This window comes from Delphinapterus leucas, chromosome 9 (assembly GCF_059928025.1).
Source record: "Delphinapterus leucas isolate spDelLeu-1000000601 "Yukka" chromosome 9, BTC_Dleu_Yukka2, whole genome shotgun sequence".
Classification (NCBI taxonomy): domain Eukaryota; kingdom Metazoa; phylum Chordata; class Mammalia; order Artiodactyla; family Monodontidae; genus Delphinapterus; species Delphinapterus leucas.
The window spans coordinates 58,567,254-58,592,399 of NC_143137.1; the positions used below are offsets into that span (position 1 = coordinate 58,567,254).

General features: G+C 39.1%; 1 protein-coding gene across 2 annotated transcripts in view; it reads left to right on the plus strand.

Moving 5' to 3' along the window:
- Positions 1 to 25,146, plus strand: part of ASB4 (ankyrin repeat and SOCS box containing 4) — a 103,617-nt gene that overhangs the window by 40,845 nt on the left and 37,626 nt on the right. For both annotated transcript variants that reach the window (XM_089917648.1, XM_089917649.1), the window contains one exon: positions 590 to 889. In XM_089917648.1, coding sequence (XP_089773774.1) covers positions 590 to 889 — 300 coding nt within the window. The remainder of the gene's footprint in view (positions 1 to 589; positions 890 to 25,146) is intronic.

A 25,146-nucleotide genomic window follows, 5' to 3' on the forward strand; every position in this document is an offset into this window, starting at 1 on the left:
TGTGTAAAATTTGCAAGCTGCTATAAATTCTTCTTAATTCTTCTTCGGAAAGAGGTGTTGTATAAACTGATAGACAAGCAAATAAAATCTTGGTGTGACAAATTTTCTAAAGACATCAAATACATTCATACCTTAGCTTGACAATAGCAACAACTAGAGGGAAAAAGAGCTGTGATGGAATGAAAATTATAAGCTTGTAAGTAACAGCTTTGGAATCATTCAAGACAATGATTGGGAGTTAAAAAAACATCTTTAATAAGAATGTCATGTAAATCATCACGTAAAATAACATGCAGTCACATAAATAAAGGTCTCAAACACAAATGCCTTGGACAGCCAGGAAGGTAAAGTAAATGAAGGACCAAGATAATAGGGAGTAGTAGAAAGCCCCTGTCCCAGTTAAGTAATCCAAACACACTACTAAGCTAAACATTTGCGGATTCATCAGCCACTAGTTTACAACTTCCAAATCATCCCCCAATTTTATAAATGTGACGAAAGTAAAATACTTTGTAAAAATCCTCACTAATTCTCACAGGGAGAAATCCTAGGCCAAGAAGTTAAACTTTCTCTCCCTTTCTTTTTTCAGGTTATTGGTTGCCTAGTTACAAATTAAAGTCTTCCTGGGCCACGGGCCTGCATCTCTCTGTCTTGTTTGGTCACGTGGAATGTCTTCTGGTGCTATTGGACCACAATGCTACAATCAACTGTAGACCTAATGGGAAAACCCCTCTTCATGTGGCTTGTGAAATGGCCAACTTGGATTGTGTTAAGATTCTCTGTGACCGTGGAGCAAAGCTCAATTGCTACTCCTTAAGTGGACACACAGCTTTACACTTCTGTACAACTCCAAGCTCCATCCTCTGTGCCAAGCAATTGGTTTGGAGAGGTAAGCCTTTCTGGGTGGCTGACATTGTCATCTACTTGCCCAGTCATGGTTTTGAAAATTGGTGACCCTTACTTACCTCTGGCAATGTAGTACATATCTCTATTCATTAAGCCTAATTCAGGGGGCCCTAAAAATATGTAGAGAGATAGTTATGTTGGCCCCAGTCATTCAGTGATGATCACATTGAATTCTTATTACTGTTTTAATTGTAGGAGTCTCGTTAATTAACACATTTATTTAACAAATATTTATTAGCTTCTATGATGTCAGGTAATGTGCTAAGAAAGTAAAAAGAGAAAATAGTTTCTGACTTCTAGGAGCTTATATTCTAGTAGGGGAGATGAATATTGATGAAATAAATTATAAATACATAACTGTAAATTGGGAAAGGAGCAAAATAAGGTGCTATGAAAGAGAACGTCAGGAGTAAACTATTATAAAATGTATAAAACTTCTCTAAAGATACAATATTTAAGCTGAAACTTTATAATGAGAAGGAGCTGGCCATTAAAAACAAGAGCAAAGAAGAAAAGTCTAGGGATAGGGAATAGCATGTGCAAAGTTGCTAGGGGAGCAAAAAACTTGGAATATCCAACACATGGAAGAAGGCCAGTATGGCCAGAGTATCATGGGGGGGGGGGTGGGAGGGATAAGAGGGTAGAGGGTAGTGCTGCCAGATGACATTGGATGTGTCAGATCATATATGGCCTGATGGGTGCCAAGTGTGGGGTTTAGAAATGGAGCCACTGAAAAGTTTAAAGCAAGGCAATGACACGGTTTAATTTTCACTTAAGATCATCAATATGGGGTCATTCATAACCTGGGTTGGAGAAGGCCAAGAATGGAAGCAGGGAGACCAGCAGGGAAACTCTTGCAATAGTGTAGGTGGGGGGGATGACGATTTGCACTAAGGGGAAAGCTTGGATAGGAAAATTAGAAAATGGGTTTGCAATATGTTTTAGAAGCAGAATTGGTGGGACTTGGAGATGGATTTGATATAGGTGGGGGTGGGGCTGGGTGACAGAAAAGGAAGTTTCAAGAATCATTGCCAGGTTTCTGGCTTTAGAAAATGGCTGGATAGTGATGCCATTTTTTAAGATGGGAAAACTTGGGGAAGAAGCATGTATGTGGGGAAGATCGTTATACCATTTTTTTTAAGTTGGGTTTACAGAGGTATAATTTATATACCGTAAATTCACTGTTTTTGAGTCATAGATAGTCGTGAAACCATTCACCACAATTATCTCAAAAAATCCCCCGATGCCCTTGGTAGTTAATTCCCTCACTCTCCCCCGACCCCTGGCAACTGTTGATCTGTTTTCTGTCCCTTTAGTTTCATCTTTTCAGAATGTCATATTAATTAAATTATACAATATGTAACCTTTTGAGGCTGGTTTCTCCAGTGTAGCATAATGCATTTGAGATTCATCAATGTGACTGCACTCACCAGTAAATCAGACCTTTTTATTGCTGAATAGTATTCCGTGTATAGATGTAACACAGTTTATTCACTCCCTAGTAGTGGGGCATTTGGATTGCTTCTAGTTTTTGACAATTTAGAAAAAAGCTGCTATAAACATTTGCATACACGTTCTTGTATGGACATGTTTCATTTCACTTGGGTAAACACCTAGGAGTGGGAAGATGGGTTGTATGGTAAGTTTATAAGAAACTGCCAAACTGTTTTCCAAAGTGCTTGTACCCTTTTGCATTTCCTCCAGCAGTGTGTAAGAGTTCCTGTTATCCTCCATCCTTGTCAGAACTTCGTAATGTCAGATTTTTAAAAATTGTTTTAGCCATTATAATAAGTATTAATAGCATCTCATTATGCTTTTAATTTGAATTCGTCTAATGACCAAAGACATTGAGTCTGTTTTCATGTATTTGTCTGCCAGCTGTGTGTTCACTTTGGTGAAATATCTGTTCATTTCTTTTGCTGCTTTTTTTTTTTTTTTGCGGTACGCAGGCCTCTCACTGTTGTGGCCTCTCCCGTTGCGGAGCACAGGCTCCGGACGTGCAGGCTCAGCAGCCATGGCTCACGGGCCCAGCCGCTCTGCGGTATGTGGGATCTTCCCGGACCGGGGCACGAACCCGTGTCCCCTGAATCGGCAGGCAGACTCTCAACCACTGTGCCACCAGAGAAGCCCACTTTTTTTTTTTGTTTTTAAATGGTTGTTTGTTTTCTTGTTATTGATCTGTGAGAGTTCTTAATATATTTTGGATACTAGCCCTTTGTCAAATATGTGTTTTGCAAATATTTTAATTCATTCTTTGGATTTTCATTTTTCTAATGGTGTTTTTAAAAGAGCAGGAGTATTTAATTTTGATAAATTCAGTTTATCAATTTTTACCTCTTATGGTTTGTGCTTTCTGTGTTCTAGCTAAGAAATGTTTGATTAACCCAAGTAACAAAGGTTTTCTCCTACATTTTTCTTCTAGAAGTTTTATAATTTCAGGTTTTACTTTTATGTCTTTGATTCATTTTGAGTTATTTTTTGCATATGGTGTGAGGTATGGGTTGAAGTCCATCTTTTTTGTGTATGGATGGCCAATTGTTTCAACATCATTTGTTGAAAAGATTATTCTTTCACCATTGAATTGTTTTGATATTTTTCTCAAAAGTCAATTGGCTGGGACTTCCCTGGTGGTCCAGTGGTTGAGACTTCACCTTCCAAGGGTGCAGGTTCAATCCCTGGTTGGGGAGCTAAGATCCCACATGCCTCACAGCCAAATAACCAAAACATAAAACAGAAGCAGTATTGTAACAAATTCAATAAATACTTTTAAAATGGTCTACATAAAAAAAATCTTTAAAAAAAAGTCAATTGGCCAAATATGTATGGGTCCATTGATCTATATATCTATTTTTTGCTAATCCTCCACTGACTTGGTTGCTTTATATCAAGTCTCAAAAGCACATAGAGTGAGTCCTTCTAGGTTAGTTTTAATCATGAGAGGTTTCAGACCTCTTTGGGACATCAAAGTGAATAAGTCAAGGATGCACTTGATATAAAAGTATATATTTCAGAAGAGAGCTCTGAACTAAAGCAGTAAGTTTAGGAGCCATTGGCCTATAGATTGTATTTGAAGCCAAGGAAATCAATGAACTCACCTGGATAAACAGTGTAGAGAGATAAAAGAGAACTTAGGACCAAGCTCTGACAAATTCTTATGTTTCGAGTTTAGCAGGATGGAGAGGAGGCAATAAAAGAGAGTGAAATTATTCTATGGTTTTGATTTCTCTTCCTTGTGATAACCACTTTCCTCTATAATTCTTTATTTCTAAGAATGTGTTAAAATATTCCACACTAAAAAAAAAAGAAAGAGTGAAATGGATTGATAAATGAAGTTGGAGAAAATCCAAGAGCATTTTTGGCATCAGAGAAACTAAGAAAAAGGCAGGTTCAAGAATGGGGGAGTGGTCAGCTGTATTGATAGCTACTGAGAGGTTTAATCAGATGTTCATTAGATTAAGTGACAGAGTTATCACTGACAAAAATAGTTTTGGTGAAATGGTAGGTGCAGAAGCCAGATCAGAAGATGTGAATGGGAGGTTAGAAACTAGAGATGGCATATGCTGACAACTGGTAAAAGAAATTTGGCTGCAAATGTGAGCATAAGAGTAGCATGATTGCTGAAGGGGGTTTGGGGCAGGGGCGTTTGTCACAGGAGACTATTATCTACAGTTGAAGATAAAAGGAAATGTTTGGGGACTTCCCTGGTGGCGCAGTGGTTAAGAATCCGCCTGCCAATGCAGGGAACATGGGTTCGAGCCCTGGTCCAGGAAGATCCCATGTGCCGCGAAGCAACTAAGCCCGTGCGCCACAACTACTGAGCCTGCGCTCTAGAGCCCGTAAGCCACAACTACTGAGCCCGTGTGCCACAACTACTGAAGCCCGCGCACCTAGAGCCTGTGCTCTGCAACAAGAGAAGCCACCGCAATGAGAAGCCTGTGCACCGCGACGAAGAGTAGCCCCCACCTGCCGCAACTAGAGAAGGCCCCTGCGCAGCAACGAAGACCCAATGCAACCAAAAAAAAAAAAAGGAAATGTTTGTACGCTGAAGGAAATGATCTATAGAAAGCAAACAGTTGAAGATGCATGAAACAGGATAACTGAAAGGTCCAAATCTTAGAGAAGTTGAGATGGGATGAAATCCAGAGACCTTGAGACACATCCTCCTTTTCAGCAGGTGAGCCAAAGTAAAAGATGGTTTTAATGCCAGAGCACTTGTAGATTTGGTTGTGGTAAGATGAGGGAGTCCCTATGTGGTACAAAGTCATCAGCCAAAATGAGAGCAGAAAGACTGGAAATTGGATGAGAGAGCGGAAGATATGGAAAGGTCATGGGGAAAGAATGGGAGGACATGCTTGAAGATGCTATGGTCTTCTCAACCTGTGAGAACTAAAGGGGAAAAAAAATCAACCCAGCTTATTCTCCTTCTTGCCTGCCCTGGGAGGAAGGGCCCAGTGCAGAGATGCTTGGAGAAGGACAGGCATCGATTGGAGCTTATCCACTTTACCTTCCCACATGGGGCCATCACCACCTTTCACATTTACTTATACATTTATTTTTAGATTTAGTTTTTTTAATCTACATTTTAACTAATTAATTTAAACTTTTAAGCTGTTTATCTTCAAAATTTTTGGAAAGTTAAATTATATATTTGTTTAGTTATTGATCTTTTATATCACTACCTTTTCATCAACCACGGAGTAACAGTGAGCTCCCGACCTCATCTTTCCTCAGAGGTGTTACCACACAGCTTTCCCAGAGGACACAGTTATTCCCCATGTGCTTTATCCCTGCCAACAGAGGGAGGCCTACCTAGAGAGGGAGGAGTAAAGAGGTAGGAGGAGACTGAGCAACGCCCCCTGTAGGCTGACACAAGGAATTGGACTGATAACCCAAGAGGAAGAGCAGAAGGAAGTCTGTTAAAGATAACTGACCCTTTAGCACCATGTCATCAAAGGCTGAAGTCATAACAAGAAAGATAAATTAGAGAACACAAAAATGTTTGTTTCAACATCTGTGTGGCAAACAGATTATAAAATTAAAAAGCAGTCATAAAACTGGGAAAAATATTTGTGACTATATGACAAAGGGCTCCTATCCTTACTATGTAAAGAAACTTTAAAAATTAAAGTTAGGAGGGTAACAACTAAGAGAAAAAAAAAAAAGCACAAAGGGACCAAGAACAGGAATAGGTATTTCAGAAAAAAAACAGGCAAGCATATAAACGACAAATAAAGGTAACATAATGATCACTTGTATTGTAATCAGTAAAATGTCAATTAAAAATAAGAATTAGATGTTTTGTTGTGTTTATTACATTAACGAAGATATCAAAGATGATAATACATATGTTGACAAACATGTGGGGCAGTGCTCTCACACAGGCTTAATGGAGTGAAAATGCATATGATTGAGGGGAATATCAAAAGCTTAAAACCTTTTTAAACTCAGAAATTCTGCCTCTAGGATTAGGGAGTAATTCAGCACCTTTTGACTCAGGGTTCTCATTGATGTAGGGCCTCAAATTCAGACTTTGGATATATCTCTAAACAAGGTTATACACTGAGTCAGAGATAACTGATGAGAAAGAAAGACATTTATCATGTAACAGAATTTTGCTTGGTCACGTGATCTGTAGTACACTAGAAATTGAGACTTCTCCTAATTCTATGAGAATCTTCAAAATAGTGGAGTTATAGTGTGTTTTGTTTTATATTTTTGCAATAAAAGCTTTGATTGGTTAAGAAATACATTTAAAATGTACCACAATTTTAAAAGATATATATTGGCATTTTTAATTTTTAATGTCCTTAGAGTCTCAAAAATGTTGCTTGATTTCTTTTTGCACTCAGAGAGTCATTTATATTACTGAAATACTTAAAAATATTTTTATATATAATAGAAAAATTTAAGCTGTTACCTCCATACCATACAGACGTTAAAAATGATATTGTAAAAGAATGTTTATTGACATAGAAAGATTTAAAAGTAAGTTCATAGGAGTGTATGAACTGCATAAACTTATTTTTCTAAAAATTATATATGATTATGCATATCAGAAAAAAGCAAATTTGTTATGTCAGATCCTTACTCTTAGAATAAATGTTTTTTTTAAGTGTGGTACCTGGAAAATTTTTCAAAACAAAATAAAACTGTAAATCAGGTAATTGGGTAAAATTTCACCCATTTTATGAATGGAGGAAAGGAGAAGAGAAGTGCTTGGGGGTAATCTTCTAGTCTGGAAATTCTAGAAGACTGTCAGCATCTTGCAGCCTTTCTTTTGCATTTTTATGTCTTCAGTTTCTTGGACAGTGCTTGGCACATAGGAAGTACTCAATAAATGGTCTCTGACTGATCTGGGAATGGCTCCAGGAGCCTTGAGTGCGTGGAAGGGAACTACTGCCATCTAGTAAATGGAAACTGTTATGTTCACAGTTAATTAAATGCTGCTGTTGGTCAGTTTTACTCTCTCAGTCTCTAGGGAGATAGTTGAAGGATGAATTTTCTCTCTCCAGGATTATGTGGTAGGCACTTTGAGAAGTCACATACATCACTTTGTAGCTGGACAGAGGGAATTGAGACAGCACACAGACAAGGAAAATAAGTCAGGCTAAACATTAAACTCAGGACCAGAGAAGTCCATTAGAGGAAAACCAATGCCATGGCAACTGAAAACCGATGTAATTTCATTTGCTATTTAATGGGCTTTTTGTGGAAAAGTGCTCTTTGTGGAAAAGGCTAATTGAGGCCAAAAAATTGCATGCAATTTTCTCTTAAAGGATTTTCCCCTATTTTTTCAATGTTGCAGAGCCTGCTTTGTCCTCAGGCTGGATTTTGTCTGCTATTTTTTTGTTTGCCTTTCTACTTAATGCCCCCCATCTTCTGGCCTTTGTTTCCTTTGGTATTAGTATAATAGTGTTCATCAGTTGAGAAGGCTTATTTACCTCAGTGAAAATGTCCTTTCTGTGAATCCTGCATTTCCCTACAAATAAAGAGAGTCAGGTCAGGTTTAGCTGGCTGAAAAGCAGCATGTTATTTCTACCTATTCCCTTTCGTAAGAGGAAAATGAAAGCTGCTTGCTTTTCTCTGCATGAAGCAAATCCTGACAGTTGGAGGAAAATTTGTTACTGCAGGAAAGCCATAAAAATTCAAATGTTTCCTAGCAGAATGTAGCATGAGGGCAATGTAAAGGAGACCGTGCCTTTTTAAAAGACTGTCCCCTGCTACTTGGTGTGACAGTGGCATGAGTTACCTGCACGTTAGGAAATTCCCTATTCAATGATGTGAACACAGTAAGGCAAGATGTCATTGGACTTCACTTTAGCCAAGAAATAGATATGCCTGCTTGACAGACACCTCTCCCACCAGTCCATCACCTTCTGTCTTTCCATCTCTTAGGTTATATATTGTAATAGCACAAATCTGACCCTCCTAGTCAGTTGCAAATAACCTTGGGGATTTTTGTCCCATATGCTGTATGGGACATACACCTGTACAATAAGAATTTAATATTTTCTTTAAATTGACATTAGTTATTTAATTTTAAAGGAACTTCTATATCACTATAAAAATTAATTTGTCACTATAAAAAATATGCCAAAATCCCTTGCTGTACATAGAACGTAATAGTAACAGTAAATAATGGGCAATCAAATTCTTGACCTCTGTCAACCCAGAGACCTTCTTTTCTCAAATGGCAGAGAATGACTTTAAAAATCCTCGTCTTTTGGTTGCTATTTTTTCTAGAAGCATTATCTTCAATTCCTCTGCTCTGAATGAATGAACTTGAAATTTGTTTGCAGGTCATTTCTCACGTCCAGGCAAGCAGCAGGTGCTCCAGCCCAGTAAAGAAGGTCCCATGTAAAATCATAGCACACTTGGGAAGGCATTGCCTTAAGCAGGGCTTTGTAAAGTTGATGGTCTATTTAGTAGTGAATTTTAGAAGCCTGCCCTTGAGAATCAGGAGTGGAATAAGTTTGCTGCTCTCACATCTCACACCTTTGTCCTGGAGGTCCTAGCTGACACAAAGAGAAAAGAAAAATAAATAAGATGTAAGAAGATTAGAAAACAGGAAGCAAAACAGCCATTATTTCACACTATATGTTTGTCTAGACTGAAAAAAAAAACAAAATTTAAGGTCAAATGGTTAGAATTCATAACTGAATTCAGAAGAGGTACTGCATTTGAGATCAATATACAAAAATCAATTGTATTTTTATATACCAGAAAGAAGCAGTGAGAAATTATAATAAGAAAAGATGTATTTACCAAACCACAAGAAATTTAAGGGACTTAGAAAATGTATTCAGCAAAGGGTGGAAGAAATATAAAACTTGATTAAAAGACATTAAGAGGATACCACATTCAAGGTTTATTACAAAAAATGTGTTTCTTGATTACTTGCTCCTCAGAGGCAACCACATTCATTTCTTTTAGCTGATTAGTTTGACATTTATCTCCATATTGCTAAATAAATACCATTTATTTATGCATAAAATTGAAAAGAATAAGTAGCAACATAAACAGTTTTCTGATAATCTATTGATTTATCATAATGGAAGATGAGGATCTGGCTCCTTTTCCTCCCTGCCCTCCCCATACAAGTATCTTTCCTATCCTCCATCCTCACAATATAATGACATTATAACTGTGAGGCTTGTACTAAACTAGGATAACCATTCCTTCTTTGTACAACATTTTGTGTTCCCTGGAGCTAATTGTCTTATTTTATTCATTTGCTTATTTTTTTAATGAATCACCACTCTCTTAACCCCAAAACTTTTGCCAATAGTTTTAATCTTTTCTGAAAATATTTCAACAGGTATCTAATCAGTTTTATTTTCTTGAAAAAAGTCCCTTCTGGAGACTTCAGATCTATTCCAACCACTGTCATCCTGAAATCTCCATTCTCTCATCATCCTGGAGAGTCCCTTTGCCTCTCCCTATGTTAGATTTCCTGTTCCTGGATCCTGGGTCTTTCTAGGTGTTGGTTTGTTGCCTGTTTGGGCCTCCGTTAGTTGATTTCTGAGAAAGGGTGCAAGAAACTGCTCATGCATTTATTTTACCCTGACTTGGCACAGAATTCTAGATTGATAATCATTTTCCTTTAGAATGATGAAGGCATTTCTCCATGGCCATTTTATTTCCTCATGGTTTCTTTGTGACTTATCTTCCTCTCTGAGAGGTTTAGGATTTTCTTTTTGTTTTTTGACATTCTGAAATTCCATGATGATGTGCCTTGATGGGTTGATTTTCACCTGTTGTACTGGGTTCTTTCAACCCCAAAACGTGCATGTCTCTCAGTTTTGAGAAATCTTCCATAATTATTTCTTACCTGAATTCTTTTCTTTTGTTTCCTGTATGCTCTCTTCCTTGAGTTGCTATTATTTGGTTATTGTACCATCTGGACTGTTCTTCTAATTGTCTTATATTGTCTCTCCTGTTTTACATTGCTTTATCTTAATGCTCTACTTTCTAGGAGATTTACTCCCGATTATTTTTCTTAGTTTCATGTTGTCTCTACCATCTTAAAGGCTTTCCTTAGATGTTTTATAATCTTTGGCTGTCTGCTGATATTTAAAATTGAGTGACTAAACACTGATTTGGAATCTACGTGTATGAGTGGGGTTAGTTGACTGTTGACTTCACTCTAGGGGATCTAATGGGACCTGTAATTTGAGGACTTGGTGACATAGTATCTTTAGATATTTTTTCTTAGGCTGGTCAGATTCTCCAAAGAAATCTCTACCTGTCTTCTTTCTGGAGGGCCAAGGCCTGGTTGCCAGTATTCTAGGCTCCCAGGTGGGGAAGAGGACTTGGAATGCAAATGTGGTATACATGCATTCTAGAATGCTCTGCCTGGCTGAGCTAACTTCTACTCCTACTTAAGGCTTTAGTTCAGATATCAGTTCCAAAGATCATTCTTCCTGAATTCCCTTAAACTAAGTTAGGTCCCTATGTTATTCTGTATTCTCATAGCACATTGTAATTTTCCTTTGTGGCACCTATATTTTATTTGCTTAATCCTTTTATTAGTGCTACACCCCTCACTAAACTCTGTTTCATAAGAACAGAGTTTTGCTCAGCATAGCCCATGCATAATACATATTGGTTGTTGATTGTTGAATGTTCAATAAAGAACAAGTACTAGAACTAGGGAGGACAAGTGTGCTTGAACCAGGGCAATTCCATGACTGTTACTGTCAAAATAACTCTGGGTTATTCTTTTCCCATATGAAGAGAGCAAGCTGGGATGGAGGGAGAAGTCAGAAGTGTCAAATAGTACTGAGAAATCTAGTACATTGAGAGTTAAAAATTTTCCATTGGATTCAGTGACGTGGAAGGAGACTGTAGCAATCAATTGAGTGCAGATGCAGAAATCAGAACAGAGGGGACTGATAATGAAAAAGAGATAGTCTGAGTGTGAACAAGACTTTTAAAGAGTTTGTGAAGAGGAGGCAAGAAGGCAGATGAAGAGGGAAAGGTGCTGAGAAATGTTTTCTTCTTGATAACAGAAACCTGAGCATTTAAGAAACTGATGACAGAATTCACTAGTGAGGCAGATATGGAGGACAGAGTGTAGAGGAGAGATAGTTTATGGTGTGAGGATTCTGAGAAGTTTGGGAAATGAGATCTAGAACGAGGCAGAGGGATTGACTCTAGAGAGAAGAACACCTGTTCTATTGTAGCTGGAGGCAAAAAATGAGAGAGGATGGGAGTTGACACTGGGTAGTCAGACTTTAAGGAAGTTTCCCTCTGAAAGGTATTTTCTATGTAAAGTAGAGGTGAGGAGATCTGAGAGTGAAAAGAGAGGGAAAAGGGTTAAAAGATTGAGGAAGTTAAAAAGGTTTTAAGTTACTATGGTGGAGAGTGGGGAAATAAGTTGAGTAGAGAAACATTGGCTTGCTGAGCAGTCTCAAGGACCCAGTGGAGTTTTTATGTTTGACTTTATGGTGGTACCGGTCTTGTACAGGTGGCACTGCATCTGTAGTGATTTTTGCCATATAGCTCGCAGCTGCTTGGGTGCAGGTGCTGAGACAGTAGATAATTGGGTTCACTCAGGATTAAGTTCATTCATAGCACTAGGCAGGCGCTATGAAGAGTTGGAGGTAGTTTAAAGTTTTGGCAAAAGAGTGATTGAAATGATGGAGAATGGAACTCAGCTGGATAGGAAGGGGAGGGAAGGAGTATAAGGACCGTCTAATGGACAAAGAGATCAGAGAGAGGGGTTCTAATGAAACCAAGGTACAAAGATAGGCAGTTTTGGTCAGAGAATTGGATTTGGGAATTCGTGATTTCTGGAGACTGATCAGTTTCAGGGTAATGACTCAGTCCAGGTATGTCTATAGGTGGGAGCCACCAGATCAGAAAGGAGGAGAAAGTCACAGGAGAGAATGAGATTGAGAAACTGAGAGACAGGGCAGTAAGTGGTCATCCGAGTGATTGTTAAAGCCACCCAGAATTTGTGTGGAGAGGGATCATGTGAGTCAGGTGCCGAAGTCTTCAGAAACTGATGGGGAGGTAAATGTATTCAGGAAGGAAGGTAGGTGGTATCGATGAAAAAACAGCCCCAAAGAAGCAGTGATATTCTTTTTATTTTTTTCTTTTTTTCAAGAGAATTAGGGAAAAATTGGAAGCATCAATGGGGAGTCAGAGATATAAAAAAGAATACCCAGCTATATACTGCAGGCCAGAGTTAAGCATCCCGCATCACTTCTTTCGGCTAGGAATAGGGCAAAGCTAGTTTGGTTGCCATGGTGACCAGCGCCCTGTCTCTGGGCTCATTAATCCTGTGTTCCAAACTAAGCACTTAGCAATAGCTTCTGAATAAACGCAACAAAGCTCTGCATACTGAAAAGGGCACATTCATGTTAAGCAGGGGAGAAAGGTTTTAAATTTCATTCATTAAACTTGAGTAAATAATTTAATATCTTTGTGCATCAGTCCTCCTAGCTAATGAATAAGGATAAATGCTTAATGGAAAATCTAGCCTAATAAAGTTAACAGCATTGGCTTTACATATAAAGGAAATTGATGTTGCTGGTATATATGCATATGAAGGGGAAAATGGAAAGGAAAGAAACATATAAGTGTCTGTGATGTGGAATGTCAGGTACTTCAAAATAAAGTGTCTCATTTAATCCTCACAACCACCATGTGAGATTGTTCTTATTATTCATATTATTCTCTTCATTTTATAGATGAGGAATTGGAAGCTCAGAGTAGTTAAATAAGGCCCCAGCTAACACAATTGGTAGAATTTAACCAGGCTCCGTTCTAACCAATTGGGCTCCAGGGTGGTCCTACAATGTCTTGCTGAAAATTGCATACTGCTTATTCTTCTGGGACTTTTGGCTAATTGAAAAATTAGGAGAAAAATTTGTGCTAAGGTGATACTACCTATATAAAAGAGCAGTTTAAATGCTGTATTAGAATTCCATTAGCTTAAAAAATTTCACCATCATAAGATGATTTTAAAGGCTCTTCTTGGAAGAAAAACCCCGAGAAGATAGCTGGGTATATTAAACGTGTGTTTAATTGAAAGATGTGAAGAGGGCTTCCCTGGTGGCGCAGTGGTTGAGAGTCTGCCTGCTGATGTAGGGGACACGGGTTCGTGCCCCGGTCCGGGACGATCCCACATGCCGTGGAGCGGCTGGGCCCGTGAGTCATGGCCGCTGAGCCTGCGCGTCCGGAGCCTGTGCTCCACAACGGGAGAGGCCACAACAGTGAGAGGCCTGCGTACCAAAAAAAAAAAAAAAAAGACGTGAAGAAGAAAACTCGCCATTTCCAAGTATAGGTACATGTACATATACATGTTTCCATATATGCTAAAAAATAAATTAAAAAAAGAAGGTCTAGAGTTGCAAAGCAGATCCTTTACACAGAAGCTGATATTTTTCTTCTAAGTATAATGCCTTTATTTGGGTTTTCTGGCTTTGCTCCAACAAAGGTGTAGATAAGTGATAGAAAAAGATATATTAAAAATCCATTAATTCATTTTCCTTAAAATTAAATTCTTTCATTAAAAAGATAAATTTCTAATTCCTGCTTCTAATACAGCAATTTGATCAATTTCTAATTTGATCAATTTCTAATTCCTGCTTCTAATATAGCAAGGTTTAAAATATATGGAAACAACTGGGTACAAGCTGAATATCCCTGTCCCTAAACTTAGCTGTTAGCCATTTCTTTTAATTCAAATACTAATTGTTTTGGTCTCAACTATATGAATATCCTAAGTCTATTTTCTTAAATTTGGGCTGCTTACTGCTGCCCCAGACAATTCCCAAGTGTTTCTTCAGCAGGAAAGTGTTAATTCCAGCCCTCTCTCCCATTAGTATTATAGGTTTCCTTCTCCGACTGGCTCTCTCTACTTTAAATTCTCCTATCAAAGGCCATATGTGACCTGAGTTGTAAGTTTTCCATCTGGATATTTTATCTTTGTTTTATAACTAGCAGCATCTGAAACCAGGAATTGAAGGATGAAATTTCCTTGGGCTTGCAGTGCTTTATTTTTTTCTATCATCACTTCTCTAATTTGTTCTTACTTAGAGGAGGCTGGATCTTATCATCTTCTGAACAGTTTAAACACCATTTAGCAAAAGATATCAGCTTTATAAACAGAAATGTGTTTTCTTTGTAATCTCCATAAGTAATAATTTATAGAAGATAATCTAAACAATTTTAATAGGAGACTCCCAGGGCCGATTTGGAGGTAAAATGGTTAAATCAAACAAGAGCCTGGGGCTTCCATCTCAGTTTTCTATTAAATTAACGAAGAAAACACCCAAATAGAGGAAGTGGCAAAAGCATCAGAACTGGAGGCTAAGATTCTAGCATACGCCAGCTTCCTGAAAAAGTTTCTACTAATTAGAAAGCTAATGGGAAGAGAATAAAGTGGATCCCCTCTTTTCTGAGATAAAACATCTCCCTGGCAGTCAGAAGAGGTATTAGCCAACCCCCACTGAGAGCCACTGAGGGCTGAATACTTGTGGGGAGGCCCCTAGAGCATACTTTGCCTTGGTTCCTTGTGCCTTAGAAGTACCGGCAGCCCTCTGAAACTCTCTTCAGTTAAGAGGGCCATGCCAAGCAAAGAACCAAGTGGTAAAGGCAGGAAGTAAATCCACTTCTTGCAAGCAGAGTTGAATTAACCTGGGTTGGGACAGGAGGAAAAGACTGAATAAGAGCCCTGGGGAAAGGTCCGCTTGAGCTTAATAATAATAGTAACAACAACTGGATATGGCATTTCTGTTGCATGCCTGGCATTTTATCATATTCTCATTTAATCCTCACAACTATCCTATGAGAGCAATACTGTTATTTCCATTTTCAGGTTAAAGCACTGAGCTTTAGGCAAGTTGCTTAATGGTAAGACCAGGTTTTGAATGCAGGTTGACCTCAATGCAGAGCACCTGCTTTTTCCACTAGGTGGGGCTGCCTCTCCTTTGCTACTCAGAATCCTGCCAATAATGTAACTTAATCTTGAGACTGCCCAGTTGCCCTGTTCTGTGAATCTGTCTCCGCTGTAGGCTGGACATGTCAGTCAATAAACCAGCTGCTTCCTCAGCTCCTTCTAGAACTGCCTTGTTCACAGCCCCTGATGAAGGGAAGGCTTAAGTTGTTAAGTTCTGTAGCACTGGATCCTTCCCCACCACAGCCCATTAGACCAGAGGTGGTATTCAAGCCAAGGAGCTCAAATATGACTTGATATGAAAATATGAACTCAAGTATAGTCTTAAGAGTGTAGGTTCTTGCGTAAGATCACCTGGGTTCAAATTCTGACCCCCTTCCCCATTCACTACCTACGCGAGGGAGGGCAAGATTTAACCTCTTTGAATCTCAGCCCTCATTTACCAAATGGGGATATTGATAATAATCCAAGCTGATTCTAGGTCAAATAAGTTTGGGAAAATGCATGTTAAATTAGACAGATTTCCTCACCATAGGACTTTTGAATCCTTCATATGCTAACGTGAATTGTGACTACACCAAGGGACACAAATTTTACAAATTTATTTAACTACAGTGCTTTTATTTTTAATGAATATTACAGTACTAATATGCCACAGCACAGGCTTTGGCAAATAATGGCTTAGAAGAATGAGACTGGGGTCTGTAGCTAGAAGGGGAGCTCACATTTGGTGCATCAGGCATTGCACTTAACCTTGTGTACATCAGTCTTCCCTCTAGTTTCCCATCTGAGGGCAAATTCTATTTCACTACAGTAGGCAGAATAATGACCCTCCAAAGAGGTCCACGTGCTAATCCCTGGAATCTATGAATATGTTACCTTATATGGCAAAAGGGATTTTGAAGATGTGATTAAATTAAAAACCTTGAAATGGGGAGATGGTATTGGACTGTCTGAGTCAGCCCAACTCCTTAAAACTGGAGAATCTTTTTTGGCTGTGGTCCGAGGAAATGTGACTATGGTAGGAAGGTCAGAAAGATTTCATGTGAAAAAGATTATACCCACCATTGCTAGGATGGGTGGGCTCTAGAAGCTGGAAAACCCAAGAAAACAGATTCTCCTACAGAGAATCACAATGACTCCTGATCTTTGCACACTTTTATTGGTTTTCCAAAAAACTGAACCAACAGAGAGAGAGAGGGAGAGGAGAGATTTGTTTTAAGGAATTGGCTCATGAGATTGCAGAGGTACAGGAAAGTTGCAGTTTGAGACAAAGACAGTCTGGAGCAGAATTCCTTCTTTAGGGATTGCAGTCCTTTCTCTTAAGCCTTCTGCTGATTGGATGAGGCCCACCTACATTGTGGAGAGTAACCTGCTTTACTCAAAGTCTACTGATCTACATGTTAATCTCACCCAAAAAACACCTTCACAGAAACATCCAGACTAATGTTTGATCAAATATCTGAGCACTGTGGCCCAACCAAGTTGTCACATAAAATTAACCATCATACCCACTAAGACCTATGTTAGATTTCTGACATACAGAGCCATAGATAATAAATTTGTGTTGTTTTAGGCCACTAAATTTGTGATAATTTGTTACTGTAGCAATCAGGAACTAATACATTCACCTTCTACCCATTATAAGGATTGCCATCAACTGTAATGCTAGTCATTTCCTATTGAGGACTTGGTCATCTGTCCCGCAGTTTTGGTGCATTTCCCTAGTTCCATCATCAGGGATGGATTCCAATTCTGACATAGATTACCAACCCAAACTCAGCCACAGCTCCTGGACCTCCTCAACGCTAACAACCTTCATCCCATTCCGATTCAGCCATCCACTCACATTATTGCATCCTGGCTCTTGACATTGCTCCATTATTTTCACTTCCTATCTTTTCAGCCGTCACCCCCTCACTTACACCTTACCAGATCTTCATTGACATAGTGACTCCAGGTCCTTGCACCTCTCTCAATCCAGATGTCCCAACCCCTCCTCACTTCATTTTTTCCCCTCCTCTCCCTGGGCGTCCTGGTTGATGACTGGTACTACTGTATCACCAATGTTATTACTTCTTTGACACAGCAGGGTTCTTCTGAGATAACACACACCTGAGCTAATACACCTAGTCCCTGCTTACTGGTAACTATCTACAAAAATATAAAGTTAAAAAAAAAAACAGAGAGTGGCATGGACATATATACACTACCAAATGTAAAATAGATAGCTAGTGGGAAGCAGCTGCATAGCACAGGGAAATCAGCTCGGGGCTTTGTGACCACCTAGAGGGGTGGGATAGGGAGGGTGGGAGGGAGATGCAAGAGGGAAGAGATATGGGAACATATGTATATGTATAGCTGATTCACTTTGTTATAAAGAAGAAACTAACACACCATTGTAAAGCAATTATACTCCAATAAAGGTGTTTAAAAAAAAAGTTCACCAGTTATATCATTTTTTTAAAGATTTCTTTTTGATGTGGACCATTTTTAAAGTCTCTACTGAATTTGTTACAATATTGCTTCTGTTTTTTTTTTTTTAATGTCTTGATTTTTTGGCCGTGAGCCATGTGGGAATCTTAGCTCCCCGACCAGGGATCAAACCCATACCCCCTGCATTGGAAGGTGAAGTCTTAACCACTGGACCACCAGAGAAGTCCCCACCGGTTACATCTTGATTTTTAACTACAATAGTTTATTGTTATATTATCCTTAATTTTGAGACAATGCTGCTTGCTTTACTTGTTTGCTTTGAGAAATTTTATTTCCTCATTGTTTGTTACAGGAAGTTCAATTTGAATTAACTCATCAAACTGTAACTGATCTTATTGTAATTAATTCAACAAGTATAAAGGACTCTTCAGATTCTCTTGGAGTTAGGAAAAATACATCTATTGCCTTCCTTTCATGGGCTATGATTGTAAAATAAATCGAGATTTTTATCAGAAAAGCAAACAAACAACAAAAAACCATTTAGCCACAGCTATGTAAATTAAATATATCAGCAAACTATAAACCAAAGAATGAATGAAATTTCTACTAATTACATCATCAGAGGGACTGGATTGGGATATACATTTTTGTGGAGATGCTACATAGTATACCTTCTTAAACAAAATAGGATAGGTGGCCCCCCAAGAGTTAGGGAAAGAAGTTGACTCTAATGTTCACTATCTGGCTTCACAAATTCCTCCCCCCCTTAACTTCTTCATCAGTCTATGTCCATTGAGAATACAACTCACAGCACGTAACATGCCAGGAATTAGAGAAGATCTTGTATTCTCAGATGATTAGTCACTACCTGTCTTACAGAGCTCTCAAGTGTGAAGATGGTAACAAGAAGTCCAACTGGGGGTCTTTGAAAAATACACTGCCCCACAGGGAAGGAACGTTACCGTGACAACTCAGGAAAAGATAATTCTGCAACTGCTTTCCTGCAAGAAACAGAAAGATTGAAGCCCTCTGCTTAATTCCATCCAAAGTTTGAAGGGGACATGGCCTCTAAGAAACCTAAGCAGAGATAAAGACAGAAATGCAAAGCGAGCTCGGGGCAATAATTTCCCCCATCCATCAACCCCAGGGGCTGTTCCAAACCTTTATGTAGTCATAACTCTAGTTTCACCAGCTTGGATACAGACGATATCACACATATGTACTCCAGGGTAAAACAACTCTAATCCATTAGAGACTGTATTAGCAGGAAGTCTCTCCCTTGAATACCCTCTCCTGGTACGACTCCCCAGCAGTGACTTACCTCTGTTCAAGCAATTGTTCTTTCTGTAAGCCACTGGATGTAGAAAGGTGTTCCCTCTGGACTAAGGGAATCCTCTCTCATGGTCCAGTATGCTGGCTGCTCCAGAGAGGGCTTCATCACCAGTGCTTTGTCGCCCTGCAGCCACCGCAAAGGGAAGGCCCATTGTTCTTGACTAATTCTTTCTCATGCAGTTGGTTTCTGCTAACCTAACCCACCACTTGCTGCCCCCCCGCCAACCTTATTCTGCCTCGGGAGTGGGGGTACCACTCCCATCAATACATCACCATCTCCCTTTCTCATTCCAGTCCTGCCTCCATGTAGCCAGGGCCATTCACCTCCACCCCTGAGGCTGATCCAGGCCTCCCCTTGTTCTGAGGCCAGAGCAAACAGAATTTTGTCCTTGGACAGAGGAAGAAGTCATTGTTCACTTTCTCCTTTTAAAAAAAAAAAGAAACCCGCAAAAGCTCAACAGTCTTCCCCAAGATTAACCTCTTTGTCAGTTGAATGACAATAGCAGCATTCATTTCCTTCGGTGAAAACACTATCCCAATCACAAGATATGGTCTGATTTCATGAGCACAACAAGATGAGAGCAAAATAATATAATAGTATGTTTTCCAAAGTCTGAGTTATTCAGTCTTATCTATGGTTACTTTGCTAAATTTTAATCAATGTTTTTCTTGGAATCAAAAAGATAAAAAACAAAAATAAGGTGACTGAGCTCAGTGCCTGCATGTGGATTGTTCACATCTAGAAAGGTGTCTTTTCCTTAAGGCTGAGTAAATTAAAAATAAACAGAAGAATAAATAAACATGGGCTCTATGAAAAGAAGTCTGCATCCCAAGGGATGAGAAGCAATAATCGGAGGAGTTGGCTGATAAGCTTTGATATGAAAAAGATTCGCTTCAGGAGATAGAGGGAAATAGTTTGTGATATTTGCTTCCTGTTTTCAGTATGTTTTAAAAAAAATACAGGTAGCTGTTAAAGAAGAAGAAACTGGTTATGAGAACAGACTGTGTGATAAATAGCTTGGTTTAATGACCATTTATAAAGTCAGGCTGTTTTTCTACTCCTTCATTGCCCTTTCTTCAGTCTTGTTTCCTGGATTTGTTTCTCCTTTCCACGTTTAAAAAGCTGGGGGGCCCCAGGGCTCAGTCAGACACGCTTTTCCCATCAAAACTCGCCTTGGTGATCTTATCTAGTCTCACAACTTCAAATATCCTCAAACGGTGCTCACTCCCAGGTTTGTATCTCCCAGCCTGACCCGCTCCTCTGAACGTCAGCTCACCTATCTGACTATATATAATCCATCTCCACTGGATATTGAATAAGCATCTCAAGCTGACCATGTCCAGACTGTAACTGTGTTTCCAGTCCACCTTAATGCTCTCTGTCTTAATAAATGGCAACTCTGTTCTGTCAGTTGCTCAAGCCAAAAACCTAGAAGGGACCTGTGTTGCCTCACTTTCCCTCACACCTCACATCCCAGAAGACCTGTTGATGCTATCAAAATGTATCTCTGGTCTGACCACTGGAAGTGGTGTCTCCACTTCAAACCACCCACGATGGGAGTACCTTAACCCAAGCCACATTATTTCTTCTTGGCTACAATAGCAGACTTCCAGTAATTTTCGTGCTTTTACATTTTCCTTTTTTATAGTCTACCCCCTCCGCACAGCCTGCTTGAGTAATCTTTACAAAAGGTGAATCAGATCATTTCACCCCCCAGTGCTTCCTCCCACATTTAGAATGTAAGTTAAACTCTTTCCTGTGACCTTCTGTGCCTGCTTGCCTCACCAATGCTAGTTCCTACCGCTCCGTCTGTTACTCACCTCTTTTGATGCTTGTCTTTGCATTTTCTGAACAAATCAAGGTTGTTGTTACCTACCTCAGAGCCTTTTCCCTTGCTGTTTTCCCTTTGCCGGGAAAGCTTTTCTTCATGATCTTCAGGTGGCTTACTTCTTTGCTGCGCGCAAGTCAGAGCCTTTCCGTGAAAAGCTTCACCTTCTTCCCTCATCATCCTCCATCACTTTACCCAGCTTTACATTTCTTCACAACATATCACTACGTATAATTTTATCATATATATATATATATATATATATATATATATATGAGTTAACTTTTTTGTCTATCTTCTTCGCTAGCATGTAAAGTACATGAAGTTAGGGACACTGTCTTATTTACTATGGCCTTCCCAGAGCCTCTAACAGAAGCTGGTACATAGTAGTGTCTCAACAAATATTTGCTGAATGAATTAATGTACCAAGCTCTAGGAACACAAAGACAAATAAAAATTGCATCAGTTCTCAAGGATCTTAAATCGAGGAACAAGACACCCAAACCTGTTGTTCCTTAGCACTCTAGATAAAATTTTTTACAGAGGAGGGACAAGTAGCACAGCCCGGGGGTAAGGGAAGGTTTTCTGGAAGACATGGCACAGGACCTTGAAGGAGGAGTAAAGTTAATTAGTCAAAGAAGAAATTCAAGTCATTTCAGGTCAAGGAAACAACATAAGCAAAGGCACGTAGGTGTTTGCACAGAACTACAGGATGCTCAGTAATTAAAGCAAAGTGTGAGACAGAGGACAGCAGGATAGAAGGCTGGAGAGGTAGGAGCTGGATTTTGAATGGCTTTATCTCTCATGGCGAAAAGCTTAGACTGTATCATATAGAAAATGGAAAGCCATTACAGGATTTTAAGAGATAGAGCAATATGGTCAGGTATGCATTTTAAATACATTACTGTCAAAATAAATAAATAAATTACTGTCAGAATTATGGAAGATGAATCTGAGCACGTGGTTGCCTATGGGGGAAATGCAAATGTACAAACTAGGCAGTAGTAATAGGATAGGAATTTATCGTGTCAACACTTGGTGACTGATGAAAAGGGGCAGGGGAGTGAGAAAGGAGGAGGGTTGGAAGGTGAATTTCTGACTTTCAGTTTGATTTGCTGGAGCCATAGCATTGCTATTTATTGAAATATAGCTTATATGAGTAACAGGAATAAGAAGGAAAAGAGTTTAGTTTAAGACATGGTAAGTTTTAGCGCTCAATGGACTTCCAACTGAATTTGTTCAGAATGCAGTTGTAGATATAGATCTGAAACTCAGGGGTCAGCCCAAGACTGGTCATATATTTTTTAGCAGCTTTATTGTGGTATAATTCGCTTACATAAAATTTATCCATTTTAAAGTGTGCAATTCAGTGGCTTTTAGTATTTTCACAGAATTATGCAACCACCACCACAGTTTTAGAACATTTCATCACCCAACAAGAAAACTGTACATTAGCAATCACCCTCCGTTTTCCTTCAACTCGCATTCCCCACCACCTCAGTCCTAGGCAACCACTAATTTACTTTCTGTTTCTATGAACTTGCCTATTCTAGACTTTTCATATAAATGGAATCATGCAATATGTGGTCTTCTATATCTGGCTTCTTTCACTTAGCGTAGTGTTTTCAATGATTTTTGAAGTGATGAAATGAAACAATGTATTAGTACTTTGTTTCTTTTTATTGCTGAATGATATTACATTGTATTTATATACCACATTTTGTTCATCCATTTAGCAGTTGCTGGACATGTGGATTGTTTCCATATTTTGGTCATTATGAATAATGCTGCTATGAACAGTTACATACAAATGTTTGTGTGAACATATGTTTTCATTTCCTTTGAGTAAATACCCAGGAATGCAATTGCAGTGTCATGTGGTAACTCTGTGTTTCACTTTTCGAGGAACTGCCATACTGTTTTCCAAAGTGGCTGTACCATTTTACATTCCTACCATCAGTGTATGAGAATTCCCATTTCTCCACATCCTGGCAAACACTTGGTACTATCTTTTTTGCTTGTTTCATTGATGTATAGTTGATATACAATATTATATGTTACAGGTGTATAATATAGTGATTCACAGTTTATTAAAGTTATACTTCTTTTATAGTTATTATAAAATATTGGCTATATTCCCTATACTGTACAGTATATCCTCGTAGCTTATTTTACACCTAATAGTTTGTACCTCTTACTCCCCTACTCTTATATTGCCCCTCCCCCTTATACTATCTGTTTTTTTGATCATAGCCATCCTGGTGGGCATAAGGTGGTATCAAACTATGGTTTTTTGTTTGTTTGTTTGTTTTTTTAAACAGAGAACAGGAGTATTTATTTATTTATTTTAGAATTTATTTATTTATTTTGGGCTGTGTTTGGTCTTTGTTTCTGTGCGAGGGCTTTCTCTAGTTGTGGCAAGCGGGGGCCGCTCTTCATCGCGGTGCGCGGGCCTCTCACTGTCGCGGCCTCTCTTATTGTAGAGCACAGGCTCCAGATGCGCAGGCTCAGTAGCTGTGGCTCATGGGCCTAGTTGCTCTGCGGTATGTGGGATCCTCCCAGACCAGGGCTCGAACCCCTGTCCCCTGCATTAGCAGGCAGATTCTCAACCACTGTGCCACCAGGGAAGCCCCCAAACTATGGTTTTGATTTGCATTTCCCTGATGGCTAATGACACTGAGCATCTTTTCATGTGGTTATTGACCATTTATATATCTTCTTTGTAGAGATGACTATGTATATACTTTGCCCATTTTTAAATTGGGTTATTTCTCTTTTTACTATTGAGGTGTAAGTTATATATTCCAGATACAACTCCGTTATATATATGATTGTTCATATAATTTTGAGAGCCATCTGTTCATAAATAAAGTGAAAAGAGTAGTTATGACTGCTCAAGGAAGTTACATACAGTAAGAAGTGCAGAAACTGAATGATACCCAGGTGAAACAACACAATTTAGGAATTGAGGAGAAGAGAAATCATAGAAATATAATGAAGGAATAGCCAGAGAGGGAGGAGAAAGCATCCCAGGGAAGTTGAAAAAATAGAATTTAAGAAGTGAGTTGTCAGCACCATTGGATGCAGCAAAGGAGTGTAGTAAGATGAAGATTGAAAACTGTAGATGGGAATGATCAATTGGAAGCCACTGGTGACCTTTGTCAGAGCACTGTAGTGGTGAGGACAGAAGGCAGGTTGTGATGGACCGAGGGGATCATAGGTGGTAAGGAAGTGGGTGCAGGAAGCAGAGACCACACTTTCAAGAAGTCTGGCTAAAAAGAGATCAAAAGAAATTGGAAGGTAGTTAAACAGGAGAAAAGGATTGGGAGAAACTTAAGTATGCTTATAAGAGGAGGACAAAAAGTTGGTGGAGAGAGAGCTGTTTGATATGGAGTAAAGAGATATTATTTGTGGAGCAACATTTGACTGTTGGGAAGATGATCAGTCGCAGAGATGGAGTTATTTGTCTTATACTGGAGGAGAGACCCCTCTTCCCTAACGTGAAAGGGAGAAGGTAAACGTCGCTATTGAATCAGTCAGAACTGTTGTTTGTTTGTCTTACTGTTACTCATGGAAACTCGATTCAGCAGCGGTAGAAATAAGTAGTGCCCATCAATATCTAGTTTTCTTCCCCTCCGGGCTCATGGAAGACTTTCTAGTCTAGTCCCCTTGCAGTTCAGCAGGATCATATATCCTTTCTGCCTAATGTAGTGTGAACAGAAGAAATGAGCCACTTCCGGGCTTAGGCAATGTAAAGCCCACATAGCATATTTAAAACCTGTTTCTCCCCATGATGTTGTGATACTGGAGGAAACCTCAGGTAGAGATGGTGAAGCCAGAAGATCAAGGGAGCTTGGATTCTGAGAGGTCAGATAGAGGACATTGGTTCTGGAACGACAGTAGACAGTGTGAGAGTGAGAAATAAACTTTTATTGCGTTCAGCCACTGAGATCTGTGTTGTTACAACACCATAATTTAGTCTATCCTGATTAAATCCTAGCCTAAGGAAAATTTAGAATATATTGGCAATCAAGAAAAAGTTGAAAAACTTCACTAAGGGAAGGGTAGAGATGCAACTGGGCAACAAGAACCAGTATTTCAAACTGAGTTCAACAGGGTAGAGGTGTATGAACCTTCAACAGGGAAGCCACTGCAAGAAGGACCAATAAGATATTTGGTAACGGTAATGCAATCTGCCCCAGAAGATTTAGGAATTGTGAGTGCAAATGTGTTGAA